The sequence below is a fragment of the Caretta caretta genome, chromosome 11 (genome assembly GCF_965140235.1).
Source record: "Caretta caretta isolate rCarCar2 chromosome 11, rCarCar1.hap1, whole genome shotgun sequence".
Lineage (NCBI taxonomy): Eukaryota > Metazoa > Chordata > Testudines > Cheloniidae > Caretta > Caretta caretta.
The window spans coordinates 26899741-26927503 of NC_134216.1; the positions used below are offsets into that span (position 1 = coordinate 26899741).

The window sequence follows — 27763 nt, forward strand, 5'->3', positions numbered from 1 at the left end:
CCTTGAGTTGTTTTTTCAGGAAAGAAAGGTGCCAAGTCATCAGATAGGAAATTGAGCTTCGTGAGGAAACTGTTCAGCGAAAATTGAAATTCTGGATAAGACAGTTTTTTTTTATGTTTTATTCCTGAAAAGCTGTTGAAATTATAAGTGCACTAACTAGTGATGTTTACTCATTCCATTAACTGGACACCTGAAACACTACTGACAGTCAGTTATCATTTGGGCTGTCTTCGATCATTTAAATATTAAGAATATAGCTCTTCTAATGTTTCGAGATTTTAATTTAATAAAAGACTTTAAAATCTGATGGCGAGACAGCATTAGGACAATACATTTTATACAGAGCTCTATTGGAGACGTATTTGGATTTGAACTTTCAAGAGCATATAACAGATATACTATATTACATTAGATGAAGCCTCCACCCTTAAGATAATATGGCTAATTATGGAAAATATTAAAAACAGGTTTCTTCCCAGGGTCTATTAATGCTTTGAAATGCAAAGAAAAGAGTGTTAATGGTTAAGCATTTTAAGGGAAAGGTCTAAATTTACTTTTACCAGCTCTGAGGCTGATAGGTGGGTGCCCGAATGACAGGGCTCTGGGCTGTTCCCATGTGGGTTTTTCTCAGTCTCTCCTGTTGAATCTGCATTGGGCCAAAGAAAAGTGAGAATGATGCTACCCAGTGGTTAGGGCACTCACCTGAGAGTATGTTTAAATTCCTTCTCTGCATCAGGCAGGGGGAACTGGACCAGCATCTCCCACATCCTGCGTGAGTGCTGTAACCACTGGGCTAAGGTTATAATGGAATTCTCCCCCACACTCCATCCATTTTGTATGGCGTTAAATGTTTGCTGCTGCCATTCTTGAAAGAAATGGCTTAGTTGTCTGATTCTAGGAGAGGGTTCCTGGTTTAGGCACCCAACACTTGGGATCTAAACGTCACAAGAGGGGACGCACCCCTGACCTTGACATCTGCTATTGGCTAGCTTAGACTACTCCTTGCCTAGAATGCAGGCTCTGGTGACAGTCTCTCCCTACATGCATAACTCGGAGTGGGGACTCAACAGGGGGCCCAAGTACCTAAAAGTTATGCGTTGCAATTGTGAGTGTTGCGATGCCTATGTCCATTTGTGGATTTGGGTCTGACTCCTTATGTAGACATGGACAAGTCGCATGATCTCTCTTTTCCGAAGTCTTCCTGTCTGCGAAATGGGGATCAGTTACCTACTCCACAAGGCTGTTGTGAGGCTCAATATGTTGTTTGTAAATATTTATGTAGGTGTCTACATTTTTAACTGAAGTTAATAAATTATATTTGCACTCGTATGAATACTTAGCTGCCTGCATCAACGTGTCTTAACCTGAATTACACCAGTATGTCAGTGTCTTTTTGGAAACTACCACATGCAGATACATTTGATGTTCTGTCCCTAATACCGAATATCCCTTCATTTCGCGTCTTGACTGTATTTGTAGAATCGTCAACAACAGGAAATTTATTCAGGAATTGAAAAATATAAATTCACATGAACTTGGAATGAACTAAAGTGAAACTGAGAATTTCCATAGACTGATTTATATGTTGCTGAAGAGTCAGGACAACAATGCCTGGTGTTTCATTAACTACTACATACACATGTTAAACTGCCGTGGAAAAACACGGGACAGTGTTGCATGTATTGGAAAAGCATGTGAATTCATTGATATCTTTACTGGCACAAACAAATAATCGTAGTAATAGAATTAGGCCATTAAAAGTCAATGGCAAAACACAGATTGCTTTCAGCTGGAGTAGGATCAAGCCTAACCTGAATTTATGTGACCAGCACCAACTGGAATCACAAGCCCATATTTTCAGGGGATTATATCATAGCTTTTTCAAAAAGTTGCTTTGGGCTGAAATGTATCTGGAAAGGTACTTTAATTACTCTTTATCTAGCATTTCAGGTGTACATGGTGCTGTACCAGTGGATGTAACAGTGAATATTACTCACAGTGGGTACCATTGGCAGCAGTGAGGAGGAGCAGCAGCACTGCTGGCTGCCCCACTGCACACTCAGGTCTAATCCTGACAGTCTTCCATCATGACAAAACATGGGGGCCAAATCTGAATGAGTGGCATTGCACCCTGGTGCACAGGGGTCACAGAGCCAAACCTGAAGGACTTCCAGTCTAAAGGCACAAACAGTACTATATGGAACAGAACGAAGACAGACCCATGTATGGTCATGATAGTCAGAACACTTCTTTTTAAATAGCTTTGTTACACTCGTGGACGGACACCCGAGGTTATCTTGTATGTAACGGATAACTCCAGTTGCAGTCGTGGTCCTATTGAGGTCACACACTGTTTTTCACAAGTCAGTTTCGTTACTGTTTGTCAGATTATTTTGAGATTTCTTTTGTACTCCTTTTTGTAACACAAAAAATAACTTGCTTGAATGTTGAACCTTGAATCTTGTATAGCTCATGCAATATCCACTTGAGCTGAAAAGAAAACTAAAATGTTGCATGACACTTATCCATAAAACTAGTACTGTATCTTGGAGAGATTTTCTGGGAAGAAAAAAAGTTTTATTTAGCAAATCAGATGCTACTGGTACAAAAGCTGTATTCAAACATTCCATGAAAATTTCCAGGCATTGATACATTAGATCTTTTGAGCAACCATGAGTGTAATTACAACAACATATTTCTATAGCACCTTTTGTAAACCTTGCCACTCTTTACAAAATTACAGTCTATGTATAATAGGATAGGGACCATTTTGTCCTTTAGTGAAATGCAGGGTCCTCTGGGATGAAATCAGGCAGCTGTTTCATAGGTGCTGGAACTAAGGGTGTGGGGGTACTGCCACATGCCCTGGCTTGAGGTGGTTTCCATCATGTACAGGGTTTACAGTTTGGTTCAATGGCTCTCAGCACCCTCATTGTACAAATTGTTCGAGCACCCCTGAGCTGTTTAACAGTGTACAACATGCTTACACAACAATTGTAGGATAGGAAGGGCTGTCGGGAGTTAAGTAGGCATCATGTGCTTACTGGGGTTAGAATATAGCCAGGACAACATAGTTAACACACTGTCTATTGCACAAAGTGCCATGAGATTTCACTAATTACATATGCTCTGGACCTTGGTTTCACGTTTCCTTTGAAAGTCAGCCCCACACTGCCTGCTATCACTAACCAGGGGAATTAGTTCAGTACTGTTTCACAAAGATAGCTACATTCATCAAATTACAAGAAACACTTTTTATAGAACCTAGGTGTTTCCTGTAGGTCTCCATCTAAGAGCTGAATAATCAGTCTGACTCTTCATAGGCCTGACTCTTTACTCTGATCTGAGAGAGCAGACCGCTGCACCCATGGGGCACTCCAGTGACTTTAATGAGTCTCTGTGTGGGTTTAAGGATCTGCCCACATTGATCAGATTACAAAGTTGGGGTCTGTTGGTTTGTGACAGAAAACAGAACCATATCAAAAAGCGTTATGACTGAAGTAGCAAGGATACTATGAAGTGTTCACTGACATTGAGCAACTCTAGTTTGTCTATTCATAGACCAGCTTTTCAAAGTTTGTACCTAAGAAGACTTACCTGTAGATTTTTAAACTGCTTTGATCATTTACCTAACACCTATTTTTAAAAGGACTCCAAGGGCCATACACAACCCATAATCCACAAAAAGAATCCCCCTGCCCACCGAGGAGAGTTCTACCTGTGAAAGAGGAGCAGTTATAATGGCCCCAAACAAACATATGCATGTATATAGCGGAGAACCCCGCCCTCACCTCTGCAACTGTAGAGGGCCCTAAATGCAATGGACCTGATGTGATTTTTGCTTCCTCCAGGCAGTAAAAATCACAGGATTTCCAGCGCCCATTCAGGGTTTTCTTGTCCTCTGTATCATGTGGGGCCTGACTGTCTGAGAGCTGGGTGTGGATTGAGGTCATGTCAACTGCAATGGCATTTGGGGCGGGGCCAGAGGAGGAGCGGGAGACTGGACTGGTATAACCACTGCTACAATGACCACGTAGAGTAAGGAATCTGGCTCCAGTTCCCCCAAACTCATGAACTTCCAGGTTTAGGTTGAACGCTGAGCTTATGCACTCTATTGAGGTGTATTGTCAGTGTGCGATGTCGATAAGCACCTAACTAAATTCACATGCACTTGAGACATTTTTCTGTCCTCCCATTTCAATCCTAATATAACTGTCTAACAGCTAGAATATAAAAATAATATACTGATGTACAGCCCAATGATAGAAGTATGTTTGTTTAAGCTTTCTTCTTCTATGTTTTTCTTAAGCAATACTAGCATTCAAGGAATCAGTTTGATTTTTTTTTTAAATGTTGACAAAACACCTAGGGCCTAGGATAGATGCTTTTGTACAAATCTAAAAAAATAAAATGAAATTAGAGATTGTTGAAATCATTCAGAAGATATAAGAAGCTCATGTTTTAGGCATTGGGTTAAAAATATCCTTTGTAATGCATCCTATTAAAGTAATGATTACATAGTGCGAGAGAAGAGTTTATTGTACATTTTTTTCAAAGATGTAGGCTTTTAGTTCAATGAACAGCTTTGTAATTAGCAGCAAGGAGACTAGATGGTCCACATTTAGGAGAGTAATTTGTACGCTAATTGTGTTTGACTGTTTAATTACACTTGCTTACTGTAATTGAGGCCGGATGGTGACCCCTTAACAATAGCTGCTATAGGGCCTGTTGATGACTAAGTGTGGTACAGTGTCATAAAGCTCACACAACTCTCAAGAGGCTAGAATATTTTTAACTATTCCCAAAGCTAAGAGAAGAAATCTAGAAGGAGAAAGGAGGATTGATTTGAAGGGAAGAGAAACGGAACAAATACAGGCTGCTATTAAAGCCTTTACTGGCCAGTGGTAAGTTGAAGGGAGAGAGGAAAAAACGGGAGGATCAGCAGAAAACATGACAAAAACAAAGAAGTAAAGAAAATCCAGGAGGACACAGGCAGAAGGAAAGGAACAAAAATGTAGGACTTTCAAGTGGCTCAAAGGAGAGAGTCCTACAAAGTAACAGGATAGAAAAGATATCTGCTAGCGGGTGGAGAATGGGAGACCATCGTAGCAGAAACACGAAGAGATAAAGGGTGGGAGGCTGAGAGTAATAGAAATGTGCCCCAGTTTGTTTTTTTTAAATATATGGTTATAGCAATGTAGCGGCCAGCTGCATACAATTCTGGTGGAGTACTATGAAGTTGCACAACATTGTGTGAGGTTGTAAGGTATGTCAATACAGTATGCACCTCTATGCTGTCTGGAGGCAAGACATGCCTGTTTGTACTATGCATCTTTTTACACCATTCATAATAATAAGAAAAATGCTTTCCAAATACAAGTGACAAGAAAAACCCAGCACTGTGAGTCAGCCCCTTGTGACAGCTGTTATGCGACTTTAGTGAGTTCTCAGATCAAGTGGATTATAGTACAGTTTGTAATGAGGAATGGTCTCTGAAGGGTGGAAATAGGTGAAATATTGTCAGGGGCAGAGAGGAATCTTAAGCATTATCTCAGTGACATGGAAGTGAGAACCTGTAGTGAACAGACATGATCTGACTGCACTATTAGTCATTTGTATTACAGCAGCCTCTAGAAGCCTCGTCCGAGATCAGGGTGCTGCTGTGCTAGGTGCTGTACAAATACAGAGACAGTCCCCTGCCCCAAAGAGTTTTAATTCTAACTAGTCAAGACAGACAAAGGGTGGGAAGAAAAAGAGAAGCAGGGAGAGATGAAGGTCACATGGAAGGTCAGTGAAAGAGAACAGATAGAATCCAGGTTACCTGAGTCCCAGGCACATGCCCTAATGAACCATACTGACTCCTGCTGTAGTAACTGGGCCTGCAAATTTACCCTATTTGTAAGCTAAATGAGAAACAGTAACTAAAAGTTCATAACATGTCACAATACCTTTAATAATAAATATTACTAGGGAAAGGTGCAAAAGATGAGGGGAAAAAAACCAACTAAACTAGTCCAAACCAAAAAGACCTGCTAATATAACTCAAGGACTGTGTTAACATCATGTCTGGTGTGAGGCTGAAAATCAATGAATCAACATTGGAGTGTTGGAAATTAGGCCTAATTGGTGGAGAAAATAACAGGGGAATGGGCCAAGCCATCCTCACTCTCTTTTGGGTGGCAAATATGGATGGAGGTTACTGCTACACTGGCTGATTGAAAGAAGAGGAAGGAGCAAACTTCACCATCATGGCTGTCATGCCAACTGTCTCCTGAGCACCTGGACCTTCTTTGTCCTGATCCTGAGAGAGGTGCTGACACCTGACTGGGCCAGAGAGAGGGACCCTGATGACATCACCACCTCCACCAGCTGCAGATAAATCCCAAACACCACCTGGGATGTGAGACTTTGTCACACCTCTCCCCAAGAGTCCCTTTTCCTTCCCCATCTTATTTCTTTTCTTTCCTATCCCTCTCCTTTTGCCTTCTGTCTAATAAGAGTCAGGCTCAGCTGGCCAAGACTGAATGTTTTGCAACACTACTGTAAGCCTGTGACCGGAAAAACAGCTAAATCCAGTGCTCTGAACAGCTAATGCTCATACAAGTTCGCCAGATTTCAAAGTGGCTAATAAGACTATGTGCTTGGCCTGGGTTTTCAGCAGTAAGTTTGCAAGCAAAAGTCAATGTCGGAGACAAAAGCTGCATTTTCTATCTTTGTGGTTCTTTTCTCAACCCCTTGTGTATTTGTCTTGATTTGTCTTCTGGGACATGGGATCTGACTCTAACAACAACTACAACAGCACTTACAACAGCTCCAGCCAATGTCAACTAACTGCCCCTCGCACCAAAGAAAATAGTTATTACCATCTAAGAGACTACCATACTGGGTGTTTCTTTCTAAGATCTCCCTGCAGCCTAAGGGAAAGGAAACATAGGATGTTGTTAAAATAAAACCTTACTCAGTTCTTTACATTTCAAGCGTTTTAATTGTTTTCCTTTTTTTCCTGTGCCTTTAATAAAAGGTTACGAAGATTTTTAATGATGTTTGTCATGTTATTAAGCAGACTGAGATCTCTGTATACCAAACTCAAACCTTGTTTAACGCTGTTTGTTGTTGGACAGTAACGGGGTCTTGTTAATACCTTTGACACTTTGGGCCCATTTATTCCATCTAAATTAATACAGCACTCCCCAAGGTCATTGTTACTGGTATTTGCGTCTATCTTCTCTAAATGCACTAATGTTGATTAATAGGTTCTCTCTGTTGTCAGACTCTTACGCTGGATGGGAAATCTTCGTTTTATTATCTTGGGGTAGTGGTGATAAGAAATTTAGATTTTTTTAAAAATTATTATTTTTTTTTTAGACACTGTAAGGATACAAATTTGTGAGCATTTTTGGTAGTTTTAGCAATGGAAAACTCCTACTGAGAGTTTCTGTTTTGGTTAGAAAAGAGGCTGGAGGAAATTGAAAGAACATATGGAGTAGGAAAACACGCACCTGTTTAATTGTAATTTGTTCAAGCTATTGGGAAAACAATTAAAACTGTGACATAATCCATTTTCTACCAGCAGTAATTCATTCAATAATATGTACCACTATTTGAACAGTTTAATAATTTCCAGCAAAGGCCAGCTAGTGTATATATGACTGAGAATTAGAGTCAGGGACAGGACAGACTGAATGGGGAGAACCACTACAATAATCCCCTTCTCCAAGAGGCTTGCAGTTTCTGAAAATTGCATGTTTCATTATTGGCTGTACAAGAAAATGTCTATAACACTATTTCTTTTAAGTACATCTACATTCTGTTGTCTCCAGAGCTGGTGACAGTGGGGACAACAGGTTGCCCCCTTAATCAGATCTGACAGAGCAGTTGGATTGCTGCTTGGTGAATTTCAATAGCTCTGTGTCAGGGCAAAAGGGCAGGGAGGGGATAATCCTGCTGTGTAACTCTAGTGAAGATGTGTTTCTGTATGAAAGGTGCTGTGTAAGGCTGGAAGGATTATGAGTTAGCTAGGATTTCTGTGTCAGTGTCCTAAGCCGTTTTATGAACAGACCAGACCAGACCAGACCATATGATCTAAATACCATAGAACTGTTTCCCCTAACTACTGACCTGAAGAAGAGCTCTGTGTAAGCTTGGAAGCTTGTCTTTCTCACCAACGGAAGTTGGTCCAATAAAAGATATTATCTCACCCCCTTGTTTCTCTTCTCACTACAATCAGATATCAAAATCAGGCTGGTCAGTGCCATTTTCTGTTATATCAGTTTAGATGCGCAAATTTTATTACCCACAAGAGGCTACTGAAACTTGTCAAAGAAGGGAGTTAATTTAAAAGTACAGTACTGTATTCCAAAGAGTAAGACTGTTTTGTTTTAATAGTCTAAACCAATAGTGTCCTCTGTTAACAATAGGAGGCGTTTAGAAAATGTTTCTCTTTTGCACAAAATTATGATGATGTTGACAAACTGTAAACCCGAAAAGTTTTTGGCCAAAAAACTGAAAATTTTGCCTGAAACTTTTTGTTTTTGGGGGGTTTTTTTCAGTGAAAAATCAGTTTTCCCTGGAAAGCAGCATATACTTTCCCCCCCTCAAAAATTGTTTAGTCAAAAACCCAATTTTTCATGAAAAATAGTTTTGATATTAAATTTTCAACCAGTACTATTAAGAATGTATAATATACAGTATGGTTCATACGTTTTCTACATATTTATCTCATTATATATCTATATTATATAAAAATGAGAGCGGGTAGAACAAAGAGCAGGTTGAATAGTGTTTGCTGAATATATTTGATGAATTCCACTGGCTTGTGTTGAATAATTTATTCAAAACACTTTTGCAGTATTTCACCAACTCTATAGCTGATCAGATACAATTCAGCATGATACTTATGAAATTTGTTGAAATTGCCGCCGAAGGCCCGGACGTGCCATCTCTTTGTATTGGCCACCGCAGGCATCTCCTTCTTTCGCTGGTGCCTGGAGCAGACCCTGCCTAGGAGCTGGAGGAACATGATGACACTTCCTGGTAGCTGCCTGAGGTCAGCGCCGCCTGCACCCCAATCCCCAGCTGCAGCCCTGAACTCCCTCCCGTAGCCCACACCCCAAACCCCCTCCCACGCCAAAGCTCCTGCCCCAGCTCCGAGCCCTCTCCTGCACCCCACATACTGGTCATATTGTGCTTCCTGCCCCCCCCCCCCTCATTCTGTTTGGGAATTCTTGCATTTGACTGCTATGGAATACAGAGTTTTCTTTTAACTCCTCTATTGTAACAAAATCCCTCTCAAACACAAGAAATGGAGACAGATGATATTTGCATATATCATTTCAACACATCCATTCTTGCTTCTCATCTACAGATTAAAAGGAATGTTCACAGATAAAAATAATGAATTACAAATAGACAATTGGCCTGGTTTCCAGAACTTGTGTATCCTGGACATTCAGTTGAAATTTATCACAGTCTTGACAGTCACTGAGTTTATGATACTGTCAATCAGTTTTTTACTAGCAGTTAACTGGAGGTCTAAGTATTGGCCTAAAATAAGCAGTTGGTTCTAGAAAATCTGGAGCCATACCTCTTACGGGGAAGATTGGCATGTTAAACCTGGAGACTTTGATTAGTATCAAAAAACTGCAACCCCTTCTTGGATTATTGCTGAAAAAGACCAGCAAGCACCTCACATGCCTGTTTTAGGCTGGTTAAAAATTCCTTTTCTACATCATATTTTTTTCTTTTTACATATCAGGGACATCCCCCATTTTTCTGTTCTTTTACATTGGTTTAACTACAAAGAAAGCATTGTTTATGCATGCCTTTTGTTGAATAGCTAATACTAAATGTTGTATGTAAACTGCGTGTTGAATCATGTATAGCCCTTTTCTTTTTCGAAGTTTTGCTTTTTATTCTGTAAAACCAGTTGCTGCTGATACATGTGAATCAACTATATTTCATTGTATCACAATAACTTCTTAAAACAAACGTGGCTTCATATTTGTAAGAATCTTTTTTCTTGTTGTACCTGTGCAGGTGTTTCTCTTTTTTCTTAAAACTTAAATCTTTAAAAAATGAAGAAAATGATCCATTATTCTAGGAATATGTGTATAGACCAGTCTTCAGATGCAAAAGAATGACTGGAGATGTGTAGGGGATGGTGGAGTGAGTTCAAGGGGCCTAAATAAATGGCTAGCTTTTGTACTGGGGTGTGTATGTAAGTGTACTTGTAAAAAAAACCAAAACACAAATATTCCCCCTATGTAATATAGCTATCACTCCATAGTTAAGGCTGCAACTGAGTGTCCATTATAATTCTGTTTGTACTCGGTATTTGTAGGGTTTGCCTGCCTGAGCGTTGGCTTTGGGCTGTGCTGGGGAGTACACTAGCAAAGCTCGGCCTGAGGATACATTCACTCTGTTTCCTCTCCTTTCCCCTTACATACCTTACATGGTCAGGCTATTTGTCTTTTCTCACTCAGCTTGTATTTTTATGCAATTACAAGTTCTCTTTTATTTGATTTTCCTTTGTTTCAGACCAATACACCAATGCCAGCAGGTAGTCAGTTAGGCTCTGATTCAGCATGATACTTAAGCATGTGAGTAACTTTAAGCATGTGAATAGTCCCAAAGTTATGCATGTGCTTAAGTACCTTACTGAATCAGGGCTTTAAGTGTGCAGGGCAAGGGGCTGTGCTATTTCAGACCACACCAAGTGTAACTGTTTCTCTTCTCCTTCATTTAATTGGGAGTGGGCTCATTTTATTTCCTTTCTGTTTCTAATGGTGACTTTTTTTCTGGATTATACACATTTGTGGAAATAAAATAAATAAATAAATAAAATAAATGGAAATTGGCATTTCCTTCTCAGGGTTACAGCAACAAAGCTTAATGCACCACATAGGCCTGTTATCTGCTTTCCTCACTGTTATGGATTTCATGCCATTTTAATAAAAAAGCTGTTTCCAAATCTGAGCAAATGAAAACGTCAGACCCTCTGATATTCATCTAAATGCTGATCCTGTGCACACCCCTGGTGACTACCACAGTGAGTTTGAGAGAAACAGAGCTAGAAATGAAAGTTAGCTTACACAGTGAGCTCTGGAACATCCTAACTGCAAACAAGGATTTTTGATTATTATTTTATATTAATCTTTATCAAAATTTGTAAATTGCTTGGGGAAAAATATCTGTATGAAGTTTATAAGTGTACTTTTTTGAGCAATACATATTTTTAAAGAGGTTTCATATAGGAATTTGGATCAATTTTTCTTTCTCCTTTTAGAAAAAACAGTCAGTGTGAACCATCTGAACAGTTTATTTAAATGGTAAGTTGGGGGTGCTTCCTGTTAATTAGTTTATTACAGTATCTGGGTTGCTCATAAACTCTGGAACTGATGGTTGAGGATTTGTTAGCACAGAATATGGTTATTGCTAAGTTAAAAGCGGTTATATTGCAATGTGTTGCTCTTGGTCTTCTCACCCTAAACTCTGATTTACCATACTAGGCCTTAGACTGGTTCATCTGTATGCCCACAGCAAACATGGCTCCCTTAGCTCTGCCCCCTCCTCACCCAGCCAGTTCAATCTTCTTAATATTTCCCCTCCTCTGTTTTGCTTTTTGAGGAAGGTTCTCTTTCCTTCACTAAGAGAAATTACCACTGAGTTATTGTACAACCCAGATTCCCACCCCTCTTCTTCAAGCCAATCAGATTGCAGAGAATTGTGAAACTAATCCCGTAAGCTCTTAATTTTAAGAGAGTCTCCTCTTCTTCCTTCACATTTTATTTTGAGTATCTATGTAAAGGAAACATATCAAGCAAAGTGAAACTAAAACAGAGGGTTCCTTTGTCCCTTTGAATGTTAAAGAACAAGTTTTCCCTCTTCACTAGCATTAGGTTTATTATGAATGGTAATAAACACTGTACGGATACAGATCTTGAATTTTTCTGGAGTGTAGGTTACTGAGCAAGGAGACAACTCACAGAAAAATGTTTACATTTGAAGCGTGGATTTAAATATGCCAAAGTACTACTGCATTTGGACAACCTCCTAAATAGCAGAAACAAGTGCTGATAGGGCTGCAGAAATTACTTTCCTTCCTCTAGGGGAACCCCCCCCCCCCCACAGGGGAACTATGCTGTGCTTTTAAATCTAATGTGCAATACAGATATACTTATTACCATAGAATGGAACTAAGGCCTCAGAATGTCCCAGAGAAGAATATTAAATCAACTTTATTGTATCTAAGCATCACCAAACCTGTGGTGACCAAGTTTAGGAGTTGGAAGAAACTTGAATCTAATATTGCTTCAGTCTGCTCCATGCATTCTCTAGGATATGTGCACCACAGGAAAAACAAGGCAGTGGAGAAGGAATCTCAGTACTGAAATGAGTCCTTCGGGACCATAGTTTAGACCAGCTATTGACCAGCTCTTAACACATGCACTGCATTTACTGATGATATGCCATTAGATCAAAATAGCAAATTATTTCATTATGATGTGAAGCCCACAGCAATCTGAATAAATAAACAGCTTCACCCATCCTGTTTCCTACATAAAAGTTAGCTAGGGGAGATAGGGCAATGGAAAACTCAATCGAGTTAAAAGGTGAGAGAAATCTCTTCCACTGTCCATTATATGCAGGATTTTTGACATGAAAATAAATCTGGTGAACCTCTCACTCACACTAGCATAAATCTGGAGTAAAACTGGGGTGGGATGAAAACCAGGCCTTGTTTGTACAGTGTTCTATCCGAGAACTTGCTTATCACATGGACATAATGTTCAAAGACACAACTCAACTAACACTGGTTTGTCATTCAAATGAAATGAAAGGTATTTGGACTGTGTTTAGTAGAATGCCATGACAATTCACAATAAACGTGGTACAGCAAATATGTTGTGATAGTTAAATGTATATAATTTGGACCTAAAACTAAAATCCTGACACTTGTGGATGCATGTGAATAGAAGATCCATGGCTCTTTTCACTAGGATGGTGGTGATAAAATCTGATGTCCTAAAATAAAAAACCCTTAGTTGGTTAACAGTCGTCCGTCCACCTAAATTCCCTCTGTGTTGTGCCAGTGTGCTATAATTGAGTGACCACAAGCCAGAGACTCTGAGCTCTAGTGTTGCCTTTACCACTGTCTTGCTTTGTGACAGTAAATCCAAACCCTGTCTTGCATTTGCCTTCAAACCCAAACCCCGAACCTTAGCCCAAACTCAATCCAGATTCTATTTCGAATGTTGCCCCCAGCCTCTCTGATTAGCATTGCTGTAGTTTGTGTTGGATACAGGCTTTGTGTTAAACTGCTATGTAGTGACTCTTATAGGCTCCATACTCCCCTTCCTTCTGCACCGTGGAGGGGAGCAAAAGAGAAAAGGTCTGCTCAGATCAGAACAAAAGAGTGGAAAGGTATTGAGTGGTGACCACACCATCCGCTCCCCCTTAGAAGCTAACAGAACACTTCCAAGTGGACAATGCTCAGCTGGGATCTGTGGTGAGGCATGTAGGAGTAGAGAGGGGGTGCAGCTGGGGAGCAGCCAGTCTACACAGCATGTTTCCCTAAGGACCCAGCAGATTTAGATCAGCAGTTCCTCCATAACCCGCTGCTGCTGGTCCTCTTCTCTTCGCGCTCGTCCTGTGGCTGGGCTTGAGCTGCGGTGCGTGCCCTGCAGCAAACCACAGTCTGTCGCTCCATCACCGGCACCCAGGAATTAGAGGTATGTATCCCCATCTCTGAGTGCTGGGAATGGGGCTGCACCCCCATCCCCCTCACTGCATCCCTCTCCCGTCTCATCCCACCCTGCCCCCCACACCTACCCATCCTAGCCCTGTACTCCTTACAGTACTCTCCCACCCATCCTCTCCACCACCCAGAGCTGCCACCCCTATGTTCCTCACCCCTGTAAGCCCTGCATCCCATTCACCTCCATACACTGCTGCACTCTCATATGTCCCTGTGCCCCCCACATCCTCATGCACCTGTAGCCTTCTGCCTCCCCCTGCAACCCCATCCATCCCACATACCCACCCGCACCCCTTCCTCTCTCCTTCACTGCCTCCTCTCACCCCACCCTGCTCTCGTCCTTCGCCTCTTTCCCTCCCCATCCTCTCTCCTCACCTCCTCCCCCCATCTTTTCCCCTCCAGCCCACCCTCCTCCCTTCCTGGCTGGGTGTCTCTGTAGGCAAGTGTGTGCATGCATGCACTGTATGTGTGTAAGAGACTGTGTGTGTGTCTTTGTGTAGGGAAGTGCATGTGTTGCCGCATGTGTGTGTACCTGTGTGAATAAAATTTTCAGCCTAACTCTCTGATGTTTATTCCTTTTGCTGGCTTGCGCACAAAAAAATGGATGACATAAAATGTGTGTATTCATTCCATAACAAGTTTTTAAAAGAGAGGGGAACTCTAAAAGAAATGTATTATTTCTTAAAAAGTGAATGTTGTTACAGAAGAGCCAATATATCATACATTTCTCCCTAGCTTTGTCTAGCTACCTTATAAACTCTTTGTTGCAGACTCTGTTTTTATGTGTATGTCCAGCACCTACCACCCTGGAGCTCTGATCTTAATTGGGGTCTCTAGGCACTAAACAACCATTGTAATAATAAATAATGTGAAAGTATGTGTGTTCGTGCATGCTAGATGTGTACACATGAATACATGTGTGTACCAGCATGTAGATGTGGGAGTCAGTTTCTACAGATTTATTTATATAGGTATCTGGACAGGTGTGCATTTCTGTGGTTGTGCTCTATGGATTTGTATTTGGGCTTCAGGAGTGGGCCTTTAATGGACCCATTGCAGCTGTGATAATGTGTGGTCCTAATTTCCACATATAAAATAGTAATAACTTTAATGAACAAAAACCATGGAGCTGGCTACGAAAAATGGGAAGAGGGGAGGGAAAGAATCATGAAAAACTTTGTGAAATTTCTTTTTTAAAAAAATACCCTTTTTGACTACTTTGCTGCCTACACCCATACCATCCTCTCCTCCCTCTTCAAAGAGGGTATTCATGCCAAGGAAAAGGAGAGATGATGATACACTCCCTTTGTCCTGGACAGCTGCTTGGCTCCTATGCTTTTCTGATTCTTAAACCAGTGTCGTATCTGAGTGGTTCCAGGAGACCATGAAATGACGTGACTAACATCTGTCTCATGTACTTCATTCTTTCTCTCATCCTCTCTCCCGGGGGAGAATTGTGCGTGCAGTGTGTTTTTTTTATTCCTTTGGGAGCCACTGTCCATTTCGACAAATTGGAGTAGCTCTGGGTTTGCTCTAACTTGCACTGGGGGCTGGTTTGCCCCCAAACCCTTCAGGATCGGGGAGTGGGAGGTTGTGGAGCAATGATGTAAAACCATGTCCCCTCTGCAGGTTACCAACCGCAGCTCTAGGCACACCTGGGGGTCTAGCCCACTATGTTTTGAATAACAGTGCTACTGGCATAGTTTTAACAAACATGGAAATCTACTTTTAGCTTTTCTGGTGGTTGAATATCAGCAGACTCATATGATCTTTCAATGGTAGCAGATCAACATTGGAAGTGAGACTATTGCCAAAAGAGGCAGAGCTGTTGTCCTGCCTGACAAGGACCTCTTCCGGAGAGACTGCCTGTGCTCCAAAGCTACTGCCTGCAAAGGAGAGGGTGACATAGGGACGGAGGCTTTGCGTCAACAAAGCCCTGAAGCATGTCAAAGGGACCTAAGCACATGTTTAATTGCTCTGCTGAATTGTGGATGGAATCACTGAGAAGCCACTTTTGTGACAAAGATGCTTAGCTCTTCACAGGACTCCATAGGGACAGAAGAAGCAATGACTTGTATGTGTTTTTAGTGAGAGGGTAGGATCTGGGGAAGAGCTGTGTTGTACATAATGGCATATTACCAGCGACTACAACAACTTAATGTCAGTCTCTTTATACTGAGCCGTAAAGCCCTTCTGGTTCCCAAGAACAGGTGTACGAAGAGAAGCTGCTCCAATGTGCCTTAGACCACACACTGCTAACAAGAATCTTCTATTGAATTTCCTCACTGGATTTCTTATTGTCTGAGTCTGGCACTTTTCCAATGGTCTCTAAGATAGAACTAGTTAGATCTCATTATAACTCAGATGCGATAAAAATCACCCTGGGATTTTTCAGGGGACTGCTTCTAATGGGATGACAGTATCCCTGTTTACAAAGTAAAGGTCACATGGAATTTTACCAAGCAATCTAAACTTACCTTGTTGTAGCATTGCAGAAGCCAGAGATTATGACAGCTGTCCTGCTGCTCGCTCAGGGGCAAAACTCTCTCCCATGTGTGCTTTGGAGCTCGCTGACCCCACTAGAATCTATGCCATTGAAGTTCTCAGATCCTGGCTCAAAACTTTGTGCAGTGCAAATAGACTGGTTCCGCTGCAGTCAGGACTCAGCTCCACAGCTGCTTCTAGCAGAGCACAGCTCTGAGGAGGTCCCTGTGCCTCAGCTGAGAGAAGGGCTTGGAGGGCTGGGATGGACGGAAGGAGGGGGCAGAGGTGGTAGATCCACAACTACAGGGGAGGAGGGCTACTGCAGCTGTAGCCTTAGGGTGCAAGTAGAATTCTTTCCTGGCCTCTGCACAACTCCCTAGTGCCCAGCTTGGTTACTTGGGTTGTGTGCTGAGAGGAGGATTGGCCCTTGGATGGGCTGTCGAGACAGTAGCTGTAATATTTTCACTTTTCTTTGTTTTTCTTCTTTGTATCATAGGTGCATTTTTCTTCCAATTATAAAGAAAGCGTGCTCCCAAGAAACCCGTATGAGTGAGGCCCCGCTCTGCAATGGAATCCTGGCCTACCCTGGCCTGGGTTCTGCTACTTAGCCTGATCGCTGACTGTCTGAAAGCAGTTCAACCTAGAGACTTCACAGTGAAAGATATTATCTACCTTCATCCTTCAAGTAAGATTCATTTCACTTGCTTAAAATAGGATGTCACTGTGCCAAGGCTTAAAGAAAAAACCCTGAATTCAGACAGCAGAAACATCGGGTAGTTTGAGCTCAGGAATATGTAGCTTTTTGTAATGTTAGCCTCTGCACTAAAGAAAGTAAGTTATTAAAATAGAAAGGAAGTATGTTTTATATGTGCGTACATACAATATACTTTGTGTCAGAAGAATATTTCTTGGTCAGTTTACATGACAACAAACGATTAAAAGCCAAACTACCTGTGCTATTGAAATGATATAATAAAGCTGACCAGACAGGTATCTTCAGGGATCTTCTAGGTCACCTCGCTCAATGTATACTTAAGGCTTGATCCTTCTGGAGTTCAGATGAAAGCTCTGCGATAGCAGCACTGAACAACTGGTAGGATGGCTGAATCTGATACTTTGTTACTGAGAGTCTAATAAAGTGAAGTAAGCTACCGGGATTGGCATTACAGACTAATGGGATGGCAAAAACACTTTTGGCTAGTACGTGTCATGAGGCACTGAGCAGTTGGCCTTGGGATACTGTTTCCCAGTAAACTTAGGACACATTTTTCTAGCAGCATCTGATCATCATGGCTGTCTCTGCTCTCTGTTTCCTCTAAGTGCAGCTCTTCAGCACACTCAAGTAACTCACTACTTTTGGTAGTGAAAATGGCTGGTACACACATCATTGGCATTCACTGCTCATGTTGTGGTCCCACTCTGTCGGGCTCTGACACACCCATTTTATCGCCTGCTCACCATGTCTCCATTCAGTATGGCAGTGGAGGTTTGCTTACATTGCTGAACATCTCTTGGTATTATAACGAGTACTATGTGGAAGCCTCCCTACCTCAGTGTGGAGTAAATGTGAGTGCCAGGTGCTAGTTCTTGGTTCTCTAGATTTATTTCAGCAGTGCTCAATAGGCTGCAAGGTCTGGGCCATAAGTACCCAGGATTTGGCAAAGGGGATTAATGGGGGCACTTGTTTATAATGTGAAGCTATCCTCAATGCTTACTGAGTATCTCATTCCCCAGTCTAGCATTGCACCTATGTTTCAATTCTACAGACTGTTAGGACAATTATTTTCTTTTACTAATGTGTGTAAATGGCAGACAGCTGAGGTAAGCGTAGTTCACTTTTATAGGCAACTTTTGTCCTATGTGATAGACTCGTGGAAATAAAAACACAACTTACAGCGCTCAGGAAAGGTGCCACATTGATAGCCCTGGAGATTGAAGTCGACTGTTGATCACAGAACAGGTGCACCCCAAGCAACAGCAGTAGACGCCTGTTAATGTGGCCCTGCCTATACAGCTCAACCTTGTGAAGGCTCCGTCCTTCATCAAGGCCTGGGCTAAAACCTATTAAGTCAATGGAAAGACTCAGTGAGTTTGGATTAGGTCCTCAGTCTTTGATTTCTCTACGAAGAGCTCTCTGCCAACAATAGTTATTTATTTTTATTTTTTAATTTTTGGTAGCGTGACCACCTGTCCCTAGGAAATGGTTTAAGATCACTAATTTCCTTCACAGGGGCCAGGGAACAGCTGTCGGATGGCAATGACTTTGTTACCATTGACCAAGCCACACTGAAAGCATTCAGCTAGAGCTGAAAGGATGTTATCCCTGCAATTCCTCAGCCACTAAGTTGTTAATTTTCTGAGCCTCTGGTTTTTTTGATTGATTAAATGAGGTGAAGCTCATAGAGCTTGAGATTTTGTGAACTTCTTTCATGGGTTCTGGCTCTAGTGTGAGGTTGCAGTCCTTATGCCCATATAATTTAAATCCATTTGCCCCAAGGATGAGTCATTAAAAATAATGAGCCAGATCCTCAGGTGGTGTCAATGGGCATAGAGTCAGTGAAGTCAGTGGAGCTGTGCCAATTTACACCAGCTAAAGGTCTGTTCCAATATCTGTTGAGCTAAAGGGAAGCCTATGTATTAGGAGCTAGAGGTGACTGAAAATCCCAACCATTTTCAGGTTTCTTTTAATCAAAAGTTAAATTTTGAACAAAAACTATTATTGACAATTTAAAAAAAAAATTCAACCAGCTCTGTTTAGGGGCAGAAGGGAGCTAGACTGGCACTAGAGGCTGCCCAATTTAGGACTCAGTTATGCAGATCTTACTTATTGTGGTTAGCAATTATTTAATCACTGTGATTATTCATTTAAGTGCTCACCGACATGAGCAAAGGTTGCACAACCACGTCCTTAAGGCATTTCATTTCGATAGCAATATAAGATGCTGCATGTATTTTTCATTAGTTTCTCAGTCTCATTGTATTTTTTTTCATTCTTTTTGCTCTGTGTTCCTTTTTCACCCAACTTTCCCCCCCTCACCCGCACTAATGGAATCTGATGATGATCAACTTTGTGAGTCAAACTTTTGAACCCACACTTGTTCTAGTGGGTTTGAAATTAGGCAAAATGTGTTTGCGCATCCCTAACAAACATCTTTGTTGGAGAAATTTAGCCTTTTTTTTTTTTTTTTAGTGTATGTTGAACAAAGACTAAATCTCCACAGTAGTCTTCCAAAGAAAGCTGGTACAAAGTGAACCACTGCTGACCAAGGGAGTTAATGGATGGATAAAGTTACAGGCAGTTACGGGGCACCGTGAGGTTGGTTTTTTCTTTAGAATCGTCCTTTCCTGAGGGACTGAGGCCTTATGTCCCGAAACACAGTCTATGGAGCTTATTAACTTCTGTGATCAAGAGCCAAATGAGATTCACTCACAGCTGTGGCAACAACTGTTTGAAACTTTATTTTACTCCAGTAGTGCTTTGAAGATAAAGAAAATACCATGCAGCTCAGGAACTTCCACAGTCTCTCCTTTTTGCTCACCTGTTTTATCAGATATAGTATTAGTTAATGGTCTACTACAAGAAGCAGTGTTCACACACATGCGTCTAGCCACACATCTCTGTTGTCTAGAAGCTATTTCCAGAGAACCCTTCCTGCCTTTTGATATCCAGAGGAGCCATTTACTTTTTAAAATAAACCCCCCAATCCCTGGACACTTGTGAGATGAATATGTTTTGGGATGCTGGCCTGAAGACAGCCATAAAGAAGAGTTTGGAGTACTTTTGTGCTCTCATTTGGGTTGCTTGCCAAAACTGAATTAATAATCATTTCATAGGCAGATTTGTATTTTGCATATAGAGGAGAAAATCTATATTTTGTGACAGTCTCTGCTAATACAAATTGGCCTATGTTTTAATTTCAGAAGATTACATCTGGTCAGGTGCCATGTAATGCTTTGTGTCCAACAAAATCAAAGTTTAACACAGCATTTACCTAGACCTTTGCAAATAGGTGAGCTGCAGATTGTCTTAAACCTGCTCCCGGCCAATGGGAGCGCAGAGCCAGTGCTCGGGGTAGGGGCAGCGTGCGGAGCCCTTTGGCCCCCCCACCTAGAAGCCAGACCTGCTGCTGGCCACTTCCAGGGCACAACACGGTGTCAGAACAGGTAGAGACTAGCCTGCCTTAGCTGGGCAGCACCACCAATGGGACTTTTATTGGCCTGGTCGGCGGTGCTGACCAGAGCCGCCGCAACCTAGTGCCTTGCATTCCCCAGTTTGAAAACCACTGCCTTAAATCATATAAGCTCTTTGGGCTTTGGGACAGTCCAGCCTTCAGAGATGCATACCAACTCCATATAGGTTGGTATTCAAAGTACATTTGAGATCCAGGGACTGGCCACGGATTGTTGATTCAAGGGCCCCAAACACCTCTGTATAGGGTGTGCAGTGGTTACTACTCTAGTCTTTGGACTGGAACAGTGACTATAGAGGAGTTGTACTGAATCTTGCATTGGTTGCTTGAAATGAGATGGAGTGAAATTAATTTATACTATCCCCATTTTATTGTCCCACATAATGCCTTGGCTTTGTGCCAATTGTACATTTCACCTATTGTTCTTTGGTTAGTTTCTGGGCATTGTACTGAGAGATGGCAGCATCTGGAAAAATCCATTTACTTGGATTCATTTAGGATATATTGCAGAGGTCTTGCCAAGAGAGCACTTTAAAACTTTGTTTCACATTTGGCGAAATAACTTGTACTCTAGCAGATTACTGATAGCTGGAGGTTCAGCAAATTGATGTTTTCTCCATTTGGGAGATCAGTCGGCATTCAAAAGTGTGAGTGTATTTCCTCTGTGAGACCGATTTCAGAAGTAGTTAGTCCAGCTGACGTTTTGTTAATAGTGATGTTGGAGTAACAGTATTGAATAGTGCTGTGAAATAATATTTGCTACAGAGAATGAGCAAATGCAATTACGGGGCTGGATCCCATACCTCTTATTCAGGTGAAACTCCCCTGGAGGTCAGCTGTGGGCAATTTTCCTGAGTATGACTGTTTTACTGGGCCCTTGTACTTGTTCTTCCAGAATTTTAAAATCCAGAACAATTTATGATGGGGCTGAGGCACACATATCTAGCAGCAAATACATTTTAAAAAAAGAGTATTACCATGGTGCCTTTAAAAAGCATGGTACAGACTGGCTAAATGATCATCAGTTTAAATGAATTTTGTTTACATTTTTCAGCCACACCATATCCTGGTGGATTTAAATGTTTCACCTGTGAAAAGGCGGCAGACAATTATGAATGCAACCGATGGGCTCCAGATATCTATTGTCCAAAAGGTAAATTAGCTCCATGCTATCTGTTTAGATTAAATCTATGTTAAGGAAATGCCTAAGTATTCCCATTCAAGTGATAACATGCACAGGTATCCAACACCCGCCGTTACTGGAGGTTTATAAGAACAGGTTGGACAAACACCTGCCCGGGATGATCTATATATACTTAATCCTGCCTCAGCACAGGGTGATGGACTACCTGACCTCTCGAGGTCCCTTCCAGCCCTACATTTCAATGATCCTATGCTTTTCATTATTCTCCAAAAGTATTTGAATTCAGGTGATGGCTATTCATACCCGTAAGCCTCAATTATTGTAAGTAAGGTTGGTGGATGATACAAATGATGCATCCAACGCTCACACTTCCCTTTGCAGTAGATGGGTTTAGAGCTTTAATCGATCCCCATGTTCTCCCACAGCTGAAACAGAAATTAAGTGTCAGTGGGACGTAGGCTTCCAAGTATGTAAGTCACTTTTAGAAATGGGACTGTGATGAGGTGTTCACCCCACACCAGCCCTGAAGGGGTTATGGTGGTGCAGATGGGGCCAATTAAGCTTATAGGCCACACCTGGTGGAGAGTTTGGCATGATTGGAAATGACTACTGGCTAATAAAGCCCAGCTAGGGGAGAAGATGGATAAGGTATGAAACCAGGAAGTTCCCAGCAGAAAGGGGCTACAGTGTGGAAGCTGTCAGTCACTCTCTGGGGTTGGGAGGAAGGGGAGGAGGAAACCAAGGCTATGTCTACACTACGGACATTACAGCGGCACAGCTGTACCAGTGCATCTGCGCTTCTATAAGGTCTCCTGTGTAACCACTTTATGCCGGCGGGAGAGAGTTCTCCTGCCGGCATAATTAAACCACCCCGAGCAAGTGGTGGTAGGTATGTTGGCAGGAGAGCGTCTCCCACCGACAGCGCTGTCCACATGGGTGCTTTTGGTGGTGAAACTTATGTCGGTGAGGGGCGTGTTTTTCTTCAAATCCCTGACCAATAAAAGTTTTGTCAACAAAAGTGGTAGAGTAGACAAAGCCCTAGGGAGAGAGAGAGAAGCCCTGGGATCCTTGCCTACATCTAGAAAGGTGGAGAAAGCCTGTGGGAGGTGGGATAGTAAGCAACCCAAGGAAGAGCAGCAAGGTTAGAGATTGTGCAGACCGTGGCTGGAACTCGAAGTAGTGGGTGGGCCTGGGTGCCAGGGGAAGTGGCACAGGACCTGGCCTTGGACCGGAAGACTCTCTGGAATGGCATGAAATGTAACAGAATCCTGTTTGGAGAGTGTGGAAAATATTTATTAATTTGCAAATGAGGCTTCTGTATTCTGCTGCGTTCCCTTAGAACACCAGGGAGCAACACTAAAAAAACCCACAAGAACATTGGGAGGGAAAGTTTTTTGTTTCATACAAGGAAAAAGAACCAGTCTTGATTTGTTTGCGGGGGGGCGGGGTTATCATCCACCAGATAGTATATAATGAGAGAGTACTGTGCATAATTCTACTCAAAATGGCAAAACTCCCATAGAAAATCAACTAACATAAATTTGAATCAAACTAAAGCAGCTCAGAACTGGAGACCAGTTTTGGTCAGGTAGTAGAAATGATTTCTAGTTAGAGATAGTTGTGAGAATCTTTGAATCAAAGGTATACTCCACCTTTTGGAAAACTATTTATTTTTTAAAAATCTTGCCTCATTTCTAATTGTTCCCATTGGCCTGACATTGAGCACAGCGCAGAACCACAGATCTGCATACCTCTGAAATTTTGAAGTCTTTGAAATCCTGACAGGGATCCAAATTCTGTGGGTGCCCTTTTCTGCTTTTTATCTTCTCTTCATTCATTTTCTCTTCCGTGCTCTGAATGTCTCTCCTAATTCTCTCAATTAATTGCTTCCTGCTTTCATCTTTCATTTCTTGCCCACGCTGACATCCTTTATATAACATCACCTTCACACTCCATTTGTCTCTCATTGTTGCTCTTCCTCATTTTGTCTTGTGTTTGTGTGTTGGGAGAAATCCTTCTAGCCTTGGTGGGGCCATGTAGTCCCATAGTTAGCCTGCCTAGCATGGGGAGCAGAGAGTGGGCTATGAAGAGATACCAGGGGACTGTGTACTACCTGTGTACTACAGGCAATGCTTCATGGTTAAGGCTACGTTTTCATCATGGGTATTTTTAGTAAAAGTCATGGACAGGTCATGGGCAATAAACAAAAATTCACAGCCTGTGACCTGTCCATGACATCTACTATATACCTCTGACTAAAACTTGGGGACAGGAGGGGCGGCGTGGTGGGTACTAGGGGGGTATGGCCTGGGGGTGTGTGGCAGGTGCTGGGGGAGGAGGGGCACCACAGCCTGAGGGGTGCGGCAGGTGCTCGGGTGGGGGGTTGGCGGGGCTGGGGCAGGTTTCCTGCCCGGCTCCTGGGAAGCAGCGACCTCCAGCTCCTAGCTCCATGTGCTGCCTCCATTCTGCTCTCCCCCAAACCCCGGTTCTGCAGCTCCCATTGGCTGGGAACTGTGGCCAGTGGGAGCTGTGGGGGTGGTGCCTGTGGGCGGAGCTAGGAGCTGAGGGAGGGGAGTTCCTGTAGCCCTTCTGGAGAGGTCCTCCCCCCAGGTAAACACCGCCCCGCAGCCCAATCCCCAGCCCTAAGCTCCCGCCCACCCAAACTCCTGCTGCTGGGGGTGGGCCCAAGACTGCCCCAGCAGCAGCTGGTGGGACTGGCCCAGGGGCTGCCCGAGGTGCTCAGGTGGCTCCCGGGCCAGCTGCCTGGGTCGCTGCAGAAATCACGGAGGTCATGGAAAGTCACGGAATCCGTGACTTCCATGACCTCTGTGACAAGCACAGAGCCTTATTCATGGTGTCTCTCTCCCCAGTGCTATTGAGAGAGGGACAGGCAGGGCCAGGTGATCAACACTACACAGATCCACTGGCCAAGAATATCCTTCCCATATATAGGGGAAGCCCAAGGGTATAAACTGTCATAGTCCAGCCACAGCAAAACAGGTGTGTGAGTATCCTCCACTTTGCTGCTAGATACCCGCACTGGTGTACGTCTTCCTCTAAAACCGGTACAAGTCCCCTTGACTAAGTCCATTTTCTTGAGCCATTCATAGGGGATCCAGATTTGGCCCTGACAGTTACTCATGAAACTGTTCAAAATAAAGGAGCTGCAGAGAGAAGTTTACAATGGTCAAGAAATATTGCTGACTGACCTTTTGCAACTGAATCTACAGAACTGAAGATGTAAGCAGCTGACGTTTTTGGAAAGCAGCCTTCATCTAGCCAGTTCTTTTCAATCGGCACTTAATATATATTTAATAATGTCCTTTAGCTTTCTCATCCAGCATCTTTCTGAATTATGTACCTAGATTTGGTGGTGATTGGCCCATTGCAAATGCCTTCCGTAGTCAGTGCTTTTCATGCATCTCCGAAACCAAAAGACAATAGTCCCAATAGCAAAGACCAGCCATCCTGTGTCCCTAGACTAAACCAAAGAGATGCAGGAAATCCTTCTGAATTTAATTTGTTTTTTTAAGAGTTTAAATTAATGTAACTTCAATAACAATGAAAGATCAGAACAGCTTGTGTCAAATGATGGCAATAGTAGCAGTTCCCACCCTGTTTTGGCAGGAATACACATTATTTTAAATAATTGACAATGATGATAGTGGCTAAAAACAATCTGCAGACTAGTCTATCAGACACAAAAGAATGACTGCAAGGCTTGCTTTCAATAAAAATGTTTCCCAGCTTCAAAGAATCACTGGTTCAGACATTAAAGGGAAGCCAATAGCTAGGCAATGCCAATTGCTTTCTTTTTGGAAATCATGTTTCCAGTGACTCTCTTTATTTCGTTAATCAGGCTCATGCAGACCAGCTTTTGATGGTATGTCTGTGAACTGCTGTTGCCACTCTACCTTGTATTAAAGCTTGTTTGTTTTATCTGCTTTTAAAAATGCTTGGTTTCTCTTACATTTCACCACAGCAGGATCACTACGTATTTACAGAATATGGGATTTTGGAGCCCGGAATCGACCAGGTGGAAATTCAAATCCATCTTTTTATCTTTAGAACAAAGAAGCCCAAATCTTCGTAGAATGGAGTTATCAGATAGCATTTTGCTCACATAGCATGGAGCATTTAGTCCTAAAGCTATCAAGGTACATTGGGAACAGTGTACTTTGTAGCTGGACTTCAGCCTGAACCAAGCTCAGATTCACTATATGCTCTACTTTTTTTTATCTTCAGAGGCTGAGACAATGTCCTTGTGTGCCACCTCCCTATAGTGGCATTCTTTGGAATGAATGGAAAATAATAACCTAGACAGCACGGTGTTACTTTGGTGTTGGGCAGCAATGCATGCAACACACTCCATTTTACAGCTCTGGCTCTTTAAAGTGTTCCTGTCCTGCAGGTGATTTCCACTGCATTCTTGTAAGAAACAGCTCTCCTTTTCTGCAGAACAAGTAGAAAATTTAAAGGGCCAAGGCCAGAGTTGCTCTTTCTTTGGAAGAAGGAAGGAGTAGTTTCCATGAGCTGTTGCTTGCAGAAATGATAAGTATAACGTGCACTGGCATTTTTTATTTATGACCATGGATTTTGGAACAGATGCAAAGGAAAGTCTGAGAGATGGAACAAAGCAGAACAATTCACAGCTGACAAATAAAAAACAAGTGTAGCTTGTCTTGTTTTAGAGTAGCAGCCGTGTTAGTCTGTATTCGCAAAAAGAAAAGGAGTACTTGTGGCACCTTAGAGACTAACCAGTTTATTTGAGCATAAGCTTTCGTGAGCTACAGCTCACTTCACCTTGGTTTTCTCTCCCCCCCACCCCACTCTCCTGCTGGTAATAGCTCATCTTAAGTGATCACTCTCCTTACAATGTGTATGATAAACACCCATTTTTTTCATGGTCTGTGTGTATATAAATCTCCTCACTGTATTTTCCACTTTATGCACCCGATGAAGTGAGCTGTAGCTCACGAAAGCTTATGCTCAAATAAATTGGTTAGTCTCTAAGGTGCCACAAGTCCTCCTTTTCTTTTTGTCTTGTTTTGTTTTTTGTTTTTTGTGTGGGTTTTTTTTTTGAGAGAGAAAGGGGGAGAGAGAAGCATTAATTCTGCTATCACTTAATACTGATTTTAAACTGGTGTAAATCTGTTGGTCCTGATTGTCTTCTAACACTATTGTATTTCAGGAATAACTCCACTGAGTCAGTCGAGTTACACTGGTGTAACTAAATGAATCAGTGCTATTGGCTTACATGAGTCAGAATCAGGCTGAAAACTTTACCAGTTCACATTGTAAGGAAAGTCAGATGTGATCTGTATTTGTTCCTTCTGGATGCAAAATCAGTGTCTGTGTGTGTTTGTTGGTTTTGTTTTTGTTTTTTTTATCTCCAACTTTCCAAGCAAATCATTTCAAAATAAACTAATTTATCAGTTTTTTTAAACAAACTGAAAGAAGAAAAAATAATTTCATGTCACAGTTCTAGTAAACAGGCCTAAAAATTTACCTTATAACTGAAAATTGATCCCCAGGCTAATTGTGAAGACCTGAAGTTATTTACTCATTCCATAGGTTGGTGATTTTATCTCGGGGGGGGGGGGGTTAGAGGAGTAAAGTTGCAGCACCTCCTACTCTGCAGTTATCTGAACCTTTTCTGGACTGCTTGTGTTATGTGATATTGCAAGATAAGAAAATTCTCGGTATTGCATTTAAAAAAATAATAGAAAATTTGTTTTAGTTAAATAGATATTTTAAAAAATTAAGTCACTTTCACAGGAGCTTAAATGCAAGAGTTACCATGGAAAGCACATTTCTGCATAACTAAAGATTAGTGCAGTGTATTATTAAAACATGAACAACCCCTGGAGTGAACATGAATGACTGACAGCAATTGCTAGCGTGCAGAAGAGTGCAGACTCATGCCTTAGCATTGTACATTAGCCTGCCCACTCTTCTGGGTAGGCCCCTCTCAAGCACAGTGTGTTAGTTATCCAGGTCTGTTATGACCCAGCACTAGGAGTATTCCTGATATTCAGTTCCTGAATGGCTACTGAGCAGAGTCTGACAACTGAGGCAAACTGTTAAGTGGATAGGTGCCATCTGAAGCAGCGTCATGGTTATGACTGTCAGATCCTGTATACATATTACATCTAAAAATCCTATGTTAAAAGCATGGTAAAACTGAAA

General features: G+C 42.0%; 1 protein-coding gene across 3 annotated transcripts in view; it reads left to right on the forward strand.

The window, feature by feature from the left end:
- The window catches only part of LYPD6 (LY6/PLAUR domain containing 6), a 72241-nt gene that overhangs the window by 32548 nt on the left and 11930 nt on the right, over positions 1 to 27763 (forward strand). For all 3 annotated transcript variants that reach the window (XM_048869935.2, XM_048869933.2, XM_048869934.2), the window contains exons 2-3: positions 16737 to 16925; positions 21485 to 21583. In XM_048869935.2, the coding sequence (XP_048725892.1) occupies positions 16808 to 16925; positions 21485 to 21583 (217 nt within the window). In that variant the 5' untranslated portion in view covers positions 16737 to 16807. The remainder of the gene's footprint in view (positions 1 to 16736; positions 16926 to 21484; positions 21584 to 27763) is intronic.